The sequence below is a fragment of the Scatophagus argus genome, chromosome 8 (genome assembly GCF_020382885.2).
Source record: "Scatophagus argus isolate fScaArg1 chromosome 8, fScaArg1.pri, whole genome shotgun sequence".
Classification (NCBI taxonomy): Eukaryota; Metazoa; Chordata; class Actinopteri; family Scatophagidae; genus Scatophagus; species Scatophagus argus.
This window is the reverse complement of record NC_058500.1, coordinates 3,646,552-3,657,734: the sequence shown is the minus strand read 5'-3', so window position 1 is coordinate 3,657,734 and position 11,183 is coordinate 3,646,552. Positions and strand designations below refer to the sequence as shown.

The 11,183-nt window shown below is 42.0% G+C and overlaps 1 protein-coding gene across 10 annotated transcripts; it reads left to right on the top strand.

Annotated features, from left to right (window-relative positions):
- The first annotated feature begins 3,173 nt into the window (after positions 1-3,173).
- On the top strand, positions 3,174-10,545 carry znf217 (zinc finger protein 217). 10 transcript variants are annotated; one of them, XM_046397183.1, is made up of 6 exons: positions 3,174-3,275; positions 5,613-6,998; positions 7,180-7,287; positions 7,409-8,767; positions 8,870-9,000; positions 9,140-10,545. In XM_046397183.1, exons 2-5 carry the CDS (start codon positions 5,651-5,653, stop codon positions 8,986-8,988), a joined length of 2,934 nt encoding a protein of 977 aa, XP_046253139.1. In that variant the 5' UTR covers positions 3,174-3,275; positions 5,613-5,650; the 3' UTR covers positions 8,989-9,000; positions 9,140-10,545. The 10 variants fall into 10 exon arrangements, with proteins under 10 accessions (XP_046253139.1, XP_046253135.1, XP_046253138.1 ...); XM_046397179.1 differs by lacking the exon at positions 3,174-3,275 and adding an exon at positions 3,372-3,571; XM_046397182.1 differs by lacking the exon at positions 3,174-3,275 and adding an exon at positions 3,716-3,794.
- Positions 10,546-11,183: the final 638 nt, after the last annotated feature.

Genomic DNA, 11,183 nt, shown 5'->3' with positions numbered 1-11,183 from the left:
GCTATTTTAATGTCCATTCAAAAATAGGGAAACATTTTCATTATGTGATATTCAGACATTTGCTTTATATTCAAATCAGTGATGTGATCATGTTTTCTCCTCAGCCGACAATAAGACAATATTGTCATCTCTGTTTAAGATGTTTAAAGCAAACTAAAAGCATGCATATTTGGTCGGCTTCCTTAAAGTTTTGTTGCAAGTAAACTGAAATGCCGCAAATTACAGTGGAAAGATTTAAGTTAGAAATGTAAAGAATGTGCGGCACCCGTGACAAGATGTACTGTACCGCTACAGAAACGGTATGACAACGTAAATATGAGTCAAATGGATTTCAAAAAATAAAATTAGTGTTGATGAATGTGGTTTATAATGGCTCTGTCATGAATCCAGAACACATGTACTTATAGGTTAACCTCAGAATAATGGAAACAAATCTTCAGCATTGGCATGATGAGGTCTATAACTCTCTGTGCTTTAATTAAACGACTGTTTAGACTCAAAAATATACCTTTTTTATTTTTAGATGTATGTACTGTGCAAACCTGTCAAAACTGAGTCTCTGTTCTCCTAATCTGCCAATTTCAAATATGAGATATTTATTGTGTTATGTCCTGGGACTGTAGAGTCAGTGAGGTTAAGGTCAGGAGATTCACTGTACCGATAAGAGAAGCAGACTGTTTCAGTGATACCATTTGACCCAAGCACCACTAGACTTGAGTAAACTGGAGAGATTATTGACCAGAGAACACACTGACCAGCCTCCCTACATTTATTAAAATTATAATGGATAAGTGCCTAATTTGTATGCTTATTTTCTCATTTGGTTATTTTTCTATCATTTTCGCTTTATTTTTATTGTGTGGTATTTACCTTTACTGTCGGGACAAGCGTGGCTGCCCACTTTGTTTATCGGGTCACATAGAAAAGTGTGAAAGTCAAAAAGGTTTACAGACAAAGGTGCTGCTAATGCAACAGAGAGACTCCCCATTCTCACAGTTTGTCCTCAGGAAGAAAGCAAAACCATTTCAAACGTGCAGGACTCTGAAAAGAAAGGCTTCTGCTGACTCCTACAATTTCTCTGATGATCAACGACACAACAGCTGGTTGCTGCGAATAAACATTACTGGCTTGGTGTGAGAAAGGAGATTATATATTATCAGTGTCTTTCGGGAGCGACACCAGGATTATGAAAGAAGCCAGGCTGTGAATCTGCAGGAGAACAATGCAGTCAGCTGCTCCTGACACGTCAAGACAAAAAGGAAGCCAACCACAGCCTTTCCCCCATTCGCTGATCCAGTTCCTATCAGGGTGTCTGTCTGCTGAACGCATAATTATTCATCCGAGCATTTCAAAGACGCTATTTTATCATTAATTAGAATTTGCTGAGTGCACACATGTATGTATGCCTCCTTTGGAACAATCTGAGACAGTGAGTTTGCAGGATTTTCGAGGAGAAACTGCATTAATATTAAGTCAAACAATAAGACAATAAGCTAATTAAATCAGTTAAAAGTAAACAGTGTTTGCCCACTTGTTACTGTCATTGCCACTGTAGAGTGGGGATGCTAATTAAATAACTGCTGAATAACGTGCGATAAAAAACAAATGTCTGTCTGGTTAAACACAAGCTACCACCACCTCCACATAGACACTGCTGAAAAAGAAGTAAATGTACTGAAGTGCAATTCTGAGGTAGTTTTTAACTCCACTACACTTACAGATTAAGATTTTATAAACATAAAAGGACCGTTCTGACCAAATATGTATGTTTCTCTATTAATATCTTTCCCTTGCTGCTTTTACTTAAGCTTAAAATATGAGTGCTTCCACTTCGGCACAGAGCGCATTTGCATTATAGGCTCCAACATCTCTTGGCTATTTCATCGTCCTGAGGCATCATACTGCTTCTCCAGATTGATAGCCTTTCACAGAGCCTTTGTGGTCACAGAACAATGGGAAATGAGCGGGAGGCCCAAATGTGTCACATGTGGTGCCTTTGATTAACATACTTGACTTGTTTGTGTAACAGGATCTCGGGGTGAAGCAAGAATCCCAAAAATTGAATCACAGTATTGCAGGGTGCACAAAAGTGTTTTAATTTAGCGCAGCACATGTGAGTGATTGAGTCTTACTAATGCAGAACACACACGGGAGGCCTTCATTTGCACCATACATACTTGGAGAACATGTTTGACAAGATCTGATAAGACAAAGTAAACATTAAAAATGTTGTTAGTAAATGTACAATGTTAGCTCCTGTGTCTAACATGTGTCAGGCACATGATGTCTTTATTTGTGTCTGGAATGTACATAATAACCACGATCACGTCTCCATAATTTTAATGAGGTTTCCTTGCCAAACCTTCTTGTGTTTTCCTGACATGAAGGACTTTGCTTTGGTTGGACCTGTTTGGTGACATCAGGGACTTCAAAACAACTTTCAATTTATAGGCAACAACAGAGTCCAATGGAATGTACAAAAGGGAGGATAAGGCAACAACCCGGGCTAATGTGAGAGGCACAGTTTTGGCAAAGGGTGTTTTCCAGTTGTTCACTGCTCCTTAGCTGGGAGTGGTTACTGATACCGAGGTGGTTACTCTTTTTCATTGTTTGTTTTTGCTGCCATTCAGCAGGAGGGTGTGTGAATGTGTCTCAATACAGTGCACATAAGTGTACAAGTGTACTTCACTGGTGGTGTATGATGTATGGCTTTAAGCTACCACGAAAGCCCAGTGTCTCTGTGGAAGAGCTGAAGTGTGGAGGAGGGGCTGTTAAACTGTGTTATTTAGCCAGTGGGTGGCTACTGTAGGACAGGGTCTTTATCTACACTGTATTGTTCTTATAGGGTATTTTGAAAACCAGCCGTGACCTTATATTGTCCCTGTCATAATATGTTAGTATTATCATTACCATTATTATAATGTTTAGCAGTTTTGAGAGACAGTTTCTTTCACAAGAGACACCCCCCTCACCCCATCCAGCTGAGATCATCACACACACACGCACATAGGGAGTATATGAAATTATCAGAAGTAAGTTTAAATGCGACTGCAAAACAGAACTGGATATGAGACTGCCAACGTTTTATGTTGTCGTGAAATAGGAAGAAACTGAAATTCCTCATGTCTCAACCAAAACCAACCTGCTTGTGCAAAAAAAAAAAAAAAAAAAAAAAAGCCATGTAACTGTGAAAAGTTTGAGGCACCCCTCCCCCATCTCCACATGGTGGCTGATGCATAACGTGAAGGCGTGAAAAAGAAGGGCAACAACTTCAAGTAGGTCCGATGCAGCATTACGAATCAAACGGTGCTGTTATGTTATCCTGAGACTCTTTAATCAGCCCACGAACACGTACGTTAGGCGTACACACGTTAGAGAAGTTTCACGCGCGTTATCAACAGGATATCCCGAAGTCAGTGAACTCAACATAGTGAAGTAAAAACAAAACTTAATATTTGGCTACACTGTGTGGACCCACGGGATTTTTAACCTGGGTACATTAAAACCCAAATCAATCCCACATGACAGTGATGAAAAAAACCCAACGCTGTCATACGCGTTCAAGAAACCGGTAAGTAGAAGTGACCTTAAACGCCTCACAGATAAACTTATTCAGTGCACGTTTTTAATGGGACGCGTGGAAGTGTACGTGCATGTGTGTGTGTAAGTACTAATCCCCTTTTTTTCTGTTATTCGTGACCACGTGACTTGGGGGGGGTTGCCGTGCACGCGCTCCATCTTCCCTTTGAGAGTCGTCGGGTGAGCGCGCCTCGGAGCTGAACAGCTGCACGCAGGCAGGGACTCTCCTCTCCAAGTACAACAAATATGATCCACACTCACACAATTGACTTATGTGAGCTGTCCGCCAGCGACGCGTCGTGAAATGAAGAAGCCACTCACGGCAGCACACACACAACTCAGTCGCTCGTAGTATCCGAGTCATAATTAATCCGGAAATTCTGGGTAGGTAGGTAGGTATTGTTTGTTGAGTTTCTCCGGCGGAGTCTAAATCGACATTAGCGTTAGTTTGCTAAGGTTTGAGTGTGGTTTGAATGCGAGTGACCCCGCTCGGAGTCAGCTGAACTTCGGCGACGTTAGCACAGCTGCTTACATCGAGGGGAAGCTTTGAAAGTGGCGTTAATCAGATCAATAAGCAACCACGTTAAGTGCTCAAGGTGTGGTTAATGTCGATTTGCGCCACGCAAGAAAATAACGTCGAAACGTGAGTTGATACTGGATCAGTTTGTGTGTGTGTTTTGAAGCGTCCACCAGTCAAGAGTTTGGGGCCAGCGACATTAACTGGACTGATGATGATTTGTGTCGGCCAGAAGACGAAAGACGCAGATTTCCATGCTCGGCCTGTTATGCACGCATAGAAATGTAATAACCGTTAAATAGCAGTTGACTTTGACCAAGTTAAACTTAAGTTAACTGAGCCTTCTGAGCATCTCCACTAACGTTAAACTAACGTTGATTCTTTTAACTAAGGCTGTGCTTAGGTGAATATCAAGGTGGCAGCCTCGCACAAAGCGTTCATGAGCTTTTAAAAATCCCACTGGGTCGTTAAAGTCCCAGCTCACCTGGATTAAGACGTACAGGTAAAGTAATCATAGCAAGCCAAACAATACACAGTAAAAACGGGGGTACCAGCGTCCACAGGTTAGATTAGAAACACTAAGTTATAATGAAGAAAGTAGGGGGATCCACTGGAAAATGAATGAATGAATGAACCAGCCTGGCCATTTGTAGCAACATGTTGATATTTAATGATGATTGATTTGGTTAAATTAAAAGACAAAAAGTGATACTGAGGTGCTGCTGGGGTTTTGCTGTTGTCAGCCAACCTTTGGACTTGCTGGTCCAGTTACTCCACTCTGCTAATCAAACTGAGGAGTGTGATTTGAATTTCTTCAACGTTCTTCTCTTTGTAAGCTGCTCATTAAAAATGCCAAGCTAAGCCACAAGGTAACAGTACCAAAATGTCCATGGGGCGTACCACTGTAAATATACAATTTGTCTATGTTATATCTTGATTTTTTTGACAGGGTTTTTGTTTTGTTACTGGTGCTAGTCCTTTTAATATTTTTAAGTCTGAACTTTGGGTGTGATCAAGAAACAAGGATGGCTTTAAAATGAGAAAACAAAATCTTAAATGTTACTTTAATTGTTTAATGTGGCAGTATTGGGATATATTTTATTCACCTGCAGTATACTGTTTAATATTGACTCATCATATACGCTCATAGTGAAACAGTGTTTCAGTTTCCAAATTAATCTTTGTATTTAAGAAAAAAAAATGTTGAAACGTGAGACATTAGGAGTGCATATGTTAATATTAATCCCATTAAGCTGATAAGATGTCGCGTTCTTTGACGTTGATTTCTCACATTACCGTCCGTATATGTTGCACATCTTTGATCAGTGGTCAAAGGAAATGACGTGTCTGTGCAGTGGATTGCTGAAAGAAACATTTCCTGTTTCAGTGCAAGGGAAGCCAACTCCCTCCATGTGTGGTGCATCTTAAACTGATTTTATCATTGGTTGCGTAGTAGCTACATCACCCTGTTTTGATATTCACTAATGCTTAAAGACACTTTTCCTGCTGTTTACAGGTTCCTAATAATCTGGACAGCGTGAACAGCAGAGCACAATGCCAACTCACTCGTTGCTGCCTTGTGTGGAGAGCCCAGATGGACTTTCCCAAGACATTCTTATTAATAACAATGCAAGCATCCCAGGGCCTGGTTCTAGAATGACACCGCTGCCCTCTTACTCAGAAACGGCTGTGTTGCAAGCTGGTGGAAGTATACCACTGTCTTGTATGTTCTGTGATCAGACTTTTACCCATCAGGATGAGCTGGGACCCCACGTACTGACTCAGCACTCTGCCACTCTCTCTGAGCCAGCTGTGCTTCGTGTTGAGGCAGAATTCAGGATCCCAGGAGAGAGACCCCGACCCAAACCGAGCGGCCTCCCCAAAAGAGAAGCCGTGAAAGAGAAAGAGGAGGTTCACAGCTGCATAGTGTGTGGTCAGGTTTCACAAGATGCCAGTGAGCTGGAGACCCACATGAGGAAGCACAAGGACTACTTTACTTACTGCTGCAATGTATGTGGACGACGGTTTAGAGAGTCGTGGTTCCTCAAGAATCACATGAAGATGCATTTAAAACCAGGAGCAAAGAGTAAGATCCAGCAAGACCTGGAGCCGCCAGTCACAGTCAATGGCATCATCCAAGAGCCCACAGCAGAGCCCGTAGTCACAGTTTTCAAAATGTGCATGGTTTGTGGGTTTTTCTTTCCTGACCATGACACTTTAGTTGAACATAGCAAAGTACACAATCGAGAGGTGGAGCCTGGCAAAGATAAAGACAAGGAGGACATGGATGACAGTGCTGAATGTCCTGTCACCAAGGAAACGTTTCTAAACAGTCTGGGACTTTTACCTCACTTTACAGTAAACAGTCCAGCAAATCTGAACCATGAGAGATCATCAAAATGGATTCCCCAGTTAGATCCTTTCAGCACATATCAGGCCTGGCAGCTGGCCACAAAGGGCAAGATAGCAGTTGGTATAAATACTGCTAAAGATGTTGGCCAGGAAGCCAGCACAGACAATGAGGAGTGCAGCTCTGATAAGGAGGACTCAAATAATATTTGGTCTGAGGGACGAGGGGACAAAGCTATGAAAGAGGTCCTTGGCAGGGAGCTCCAGCCTCAGCAGCAGATTGTGGTGGAAAACCCAGAACCACTGCAGAGCTCTCCAGTGCAAAAAGATAAGGACAAAGAAAGGCCAACCACCTGTGAGGAATGTCAGAGAACCTTCAGGACCTACCACCAGTTGGTTCTTCACTCCAGGGTCCACAAGCGTGAGAGAGGTGGAGAGGAGAGTCTAACTTCTGTTGACGGGAGGATGTCAAGAGTGGGCTCACTTGAGCATGCAGAGGAATGCTCCGAGGAGGGCTTTGAGGAAGCAGCGTTGACAGAAAACCTGGGTCCAGGTAAATTTGGCTGCTCATGACAAACTCACCCTTCACTCATACTCAGTTTCGGTTTTCATTTAGGAATTTGTAACCATTTTAACAAATGCTCTGTTGATGGGAGGAATAATTACATTTTCATTTTGTGATTTAATTGTGTCCTTTCCCTTATTTATTTATGCATTTTTGTCTGTTTTCAAAGGTGAAGATGGTTTTGATCGATCAAGAAGCAGCTCAAAAAAATGCAGTTACTGTGGCAAATCATTCCGATCAAGCTACTACCTCACAGTTCATATGAGGACTCACACAGGTATACTCAACACATTTAACTTGAATGGTTAATTTATTCGATTGGATCCAGTATCACAGTTGTATACAGCACGTCTATTTCAATGGCTTGTGTTTTAATCAGTATTAATGCTTGTTTCAAGGTGAAAAACCGTTTAAGTGTCCTTACTGCGACTATGCTGCGGCCCAGAAGACTTCACTGAAGTATCACTTGGATCGGCGTCACAAGGACTTACCTTACGTGGACATTCCCAGCAGACCTGTGCCTTCACTGTCCTCTCCTAATGAAAATATAGAGCCAAACAGAGCCAAACTCTGGGTTCCTGGCGTAAGATCGTGCACCAGTGGAACACCAGAGGACAGATTTGACAGCATAGATAGCAATCTTGGCAAACCACACATCCAGACAGATGCTGAGCATGAGAAATTAATTGCAAAGTCTGCTTGCTCCTCGACTGATGATGCCGTGGAGTGTCCCTTACCTGTTGACCCGAAGGTGGAGGAGATGGAAGACGAGAAATCTGAGGCCCCATTAAATCTGTCCTTAAAAGTGTCTCCCTCCGTTCCTGCAAATGCAGAGGCCAAAAATGCAATCATTTACTATACCTGTTCATTTTGTGCATATAAAACTATGTACCCAGAGGTTCTGACGATGCACAAAAAGCTTAACCACAAAGACAAATCAGACAGTACAAAAAAGAATGTGTGTGAAGGCAGTTTGAAACTGAGACGTCTTACAGGTTGTCCCCCTGCACTTGATGGGAAAGATGTCAAACCACTTCCAATGATTGATCGGCGCCACCCTCGTCGGACCAAGGCCCCACCTTTGCAACCTGCAAAACCACAAGAAAATACATCTGTTAACCCGCCTCATGGTCCTAAACAGTGCACTGCCCCTGCACCCGTACACGATGTTGCCCAGGAAGCTCAACGTCATAGACTTAACATGGATAAACATGCCAGTCAGGAATCCTTCAGGTATACTGAGCTCTTGAGGAAATCCACTACAGGAAGCAAGTATGTGATGGATAGACCAGGCCCCCCAGACAGGGTCGAGGCAGGTGAGAGGAGTAACCCAGCGAGAAGTGGTGTAATTTGGCACTCGGATGCTGCCCGGATGTGCCTGTCAAGCCAGTTTGGGAGCTTGCCCCAGATGGATTTTGGTGAACCTTCCAGCAAGAGACTGAAGTATGCGATACCTGCACACAGGGAAGCTGACACAGGAGAGAAGTCTGGCTTCAGAAGACCAGCAGAGGATGGATCCAGCAGACTGCACGTCTTGGGGAGGAATGTGAGAACCACATCACAAGGGTCGACCCCATCTGCAGTTTCTGAGAACTTTGGTCCTTTGAAGAGTACATCTTCAGCTATAGGAGGAGGTCTGGACAATGAGTGGAACATGATAAACCTCCTGTGCTCCTACACTTCCAATGACCTGGCATCTCTCTATCGCAGCACACCAGCCAACCCCAGCCGTGGGGGACTGGCCAACTCAAGAGCAGGTATGTATTAGGTTAGCTGGTTCAGGAGAGGTATATACAGTTGTACCTTATTCAGACTAGACTACTTTATATCAGAGTTAACATGAAAGATTTTTTTCTCAGGGGCCAGAACTGTGCTGTACAACACTCAACACTTACATGTTCTGCCCAGCCTGCCGAGGAGAGACCCCTCAGGCCTTTTCCCTAATCAGTGCTCCGGGAAAACTGACAAAAGTAACTAAAGGTGCACCAAGGTAAAAGATTGAAATTCAAGTATATAAAAGTACAGCCTCTCTTTTTTGAACCTTGACCAGAGTTTGTGTACCTGGTGCTTTCTATAAATGAATAAAGTGATACTTGAAGACACAAAGTCTTTTTTTCCCTTCTCTCCAGGTTTGAACTGTGCTGCTTGTTTTTGGAGAACTTCTTGTTTATTGGAAAAGATGCTTTGTGCTCTAAATGTCAAGGCTCTCCAAATTGAATATATTTTTTTTTTCAAAAGAGGAAATTTGTTCTGCATCAACATTTCAGAGGCCTTTAGTGTACGTCTTTTGTTTTGAATGGAAAAGTGCAGATCACCTCTCTATGAAGATATTATTCCACTTTTGTGCACTGTGATCTTTTTTTTCTTACTCTAATCTGTTATGTTAATGTCCAGATATCTGTAAGTGTCTATGGCATAACTGTAAAATTTACTTGTGAGGTAACATAAATATATCTAAGCTTTCAGTACATGAAAATTGTTATTAACTAAAAACTTGAGAAATAACATCAGTGTGAAAAATTGCTGCTCTGGTCAATTAACTTTTGACATCCAGATGGTAATTAAGCACTATTCTGTCCTTCTTCCAAGGCACTGAAGGTTTTGGGTGGTTTTGGGTTGTTTTTGTTTGTTTTTTTGTGGAATAACTTGATGGCTTCAGGCCAGTTGTTTACTTACAGGCCACAGTTCCTGTGCATGTTGAAGTGATCTACCTCACGTAAAGCTGCTACCTCATGTGAAGCTGCTGTAGCCTTCGTGTCAGCCGAGCCTCCATACCCAGTCATCTGTCAGCCAGAGACAGCGAGTGTAACTGAACATGTTTGTATGTGTTATGGACATGTTTGTTAAGCACCACATAACACACAAACTGATTTGGTGACTGAACAACTGCTGCCGAGGCCACATCAACCTGTGGCACCTGATTAACAAACAACAATGGGGGTTGTGGATCGTTTTGGTACATTTGGTATTTACAAGCCCAGTTTTAAACACAGAACAGATTTCTTGGTTATTTATTGTCCTTTTGAAACCACCTGCTTTAGTCTCAGATCCATAAGTTGTAAAATGTAACAAAGTTCATCGGTTCTGTTTGTGTATTAAATGGTCACGCTGTATTGTAAAGACTGCACATTTAGTCACTGCTCAAGAGTTTGTTTTTACTATGCAGAGTTTCCAAAGTGCTGTTGTGTTTCAGGTGGCAGCAGTCAGACCCGGCTGGTATATTAAGCAGGCATTTAGATGTGGTACGACTGTATATCTTGGGATTTAAAAAAAACAAAAAACAGCTGTGATTGATTTGTTTAATGATTGATTGGTTGTTTGACTACAAACTGTGAACAAGAAGTCTCAGGTTAACACGTGTTTACAAGCTGTTTAGTCTCCTGTGTAAGTATGTGTTGGTATTTTTGCCACTTTCAAAGGCTTGGGATAAGTTATTTTTTTGTTCTTTGGTATTCACCTAACATGTACTTATGTAAAAATGGAAATATGGTTTGAGATTCGTATGATACATTTCAATAAAAAAGTGAAAGGCGAACTGCTTGCTGACATTATTTTTTATATATTGTGGCCACCCACAGTCTGCCTGGCACAGACCAATGAGTTGCAGACTGTATTCAATTTGGACATTCGCCAGGTATAGATATCACATGGCTGCAGCTGAAACTCTTTGAATTGTGCAGCGATCCTTTTATGTTTTATCCGCAAATCTGCAAACAAACGTAGACTGTTTATTGTTGACAGGATCCACTTTATCTGCTGCTGATGCAGTTGCTGGATCCACATATGCTCTTGTATATGGTACAAGATGCACAGGATGCATACATGAACATTGTTTTAGGTCATTGGAAGGCGCGAGCAAAAGATCTAACATAACTGAAATATGCTTAATCCAAAAGACCATAAATGTATTTCATTAGCACTTTGAAACTTTTCGGATTAGAAATTTATTTGATGTACATTAATAAAAAGTTCCAATCAGAAGAACCTCCGTACAGACTACAGAGTAGTTTCAAAGTGGGTTAAAGCCAGAGATTTAGCCCTGTTGTGGAAGAACGTGGGGAGAACGCGGCTGACGGCTTGTCCCTCACCATGTTTTTAACACAAAGTTATGTTCATGAACTGTGTGCTGTGACCAAGAGAGATGGTGGTTCAAAGCGAGAGCCATTTTCTTTA

Excerpts from the sequence above, each read along its gene's own strand:
- znf217 (XM_046397183.1), top strand. The coding sequence starts at position 5,651 with ATGCCAACTCACTCGTTGCTGCCTTGTGTGGAGAGCCCAGATGGACTT. Across the intron at positions 6,999-7,179 it reads GACAGAAAACCTGGGTCCAG|GTGAAGATGGTTTTGATCGA; the intron begins GTAAATTTGGCT and ends CTGTTTTCAAAG. Across the intron at positions 7,288-7,408 it reads TCATATGAGGACTCACACAG|GTGAAAAACCGTTTAAGTGT; the intron begins GTATACTCAACA and ends GCTTGTTTCAAG.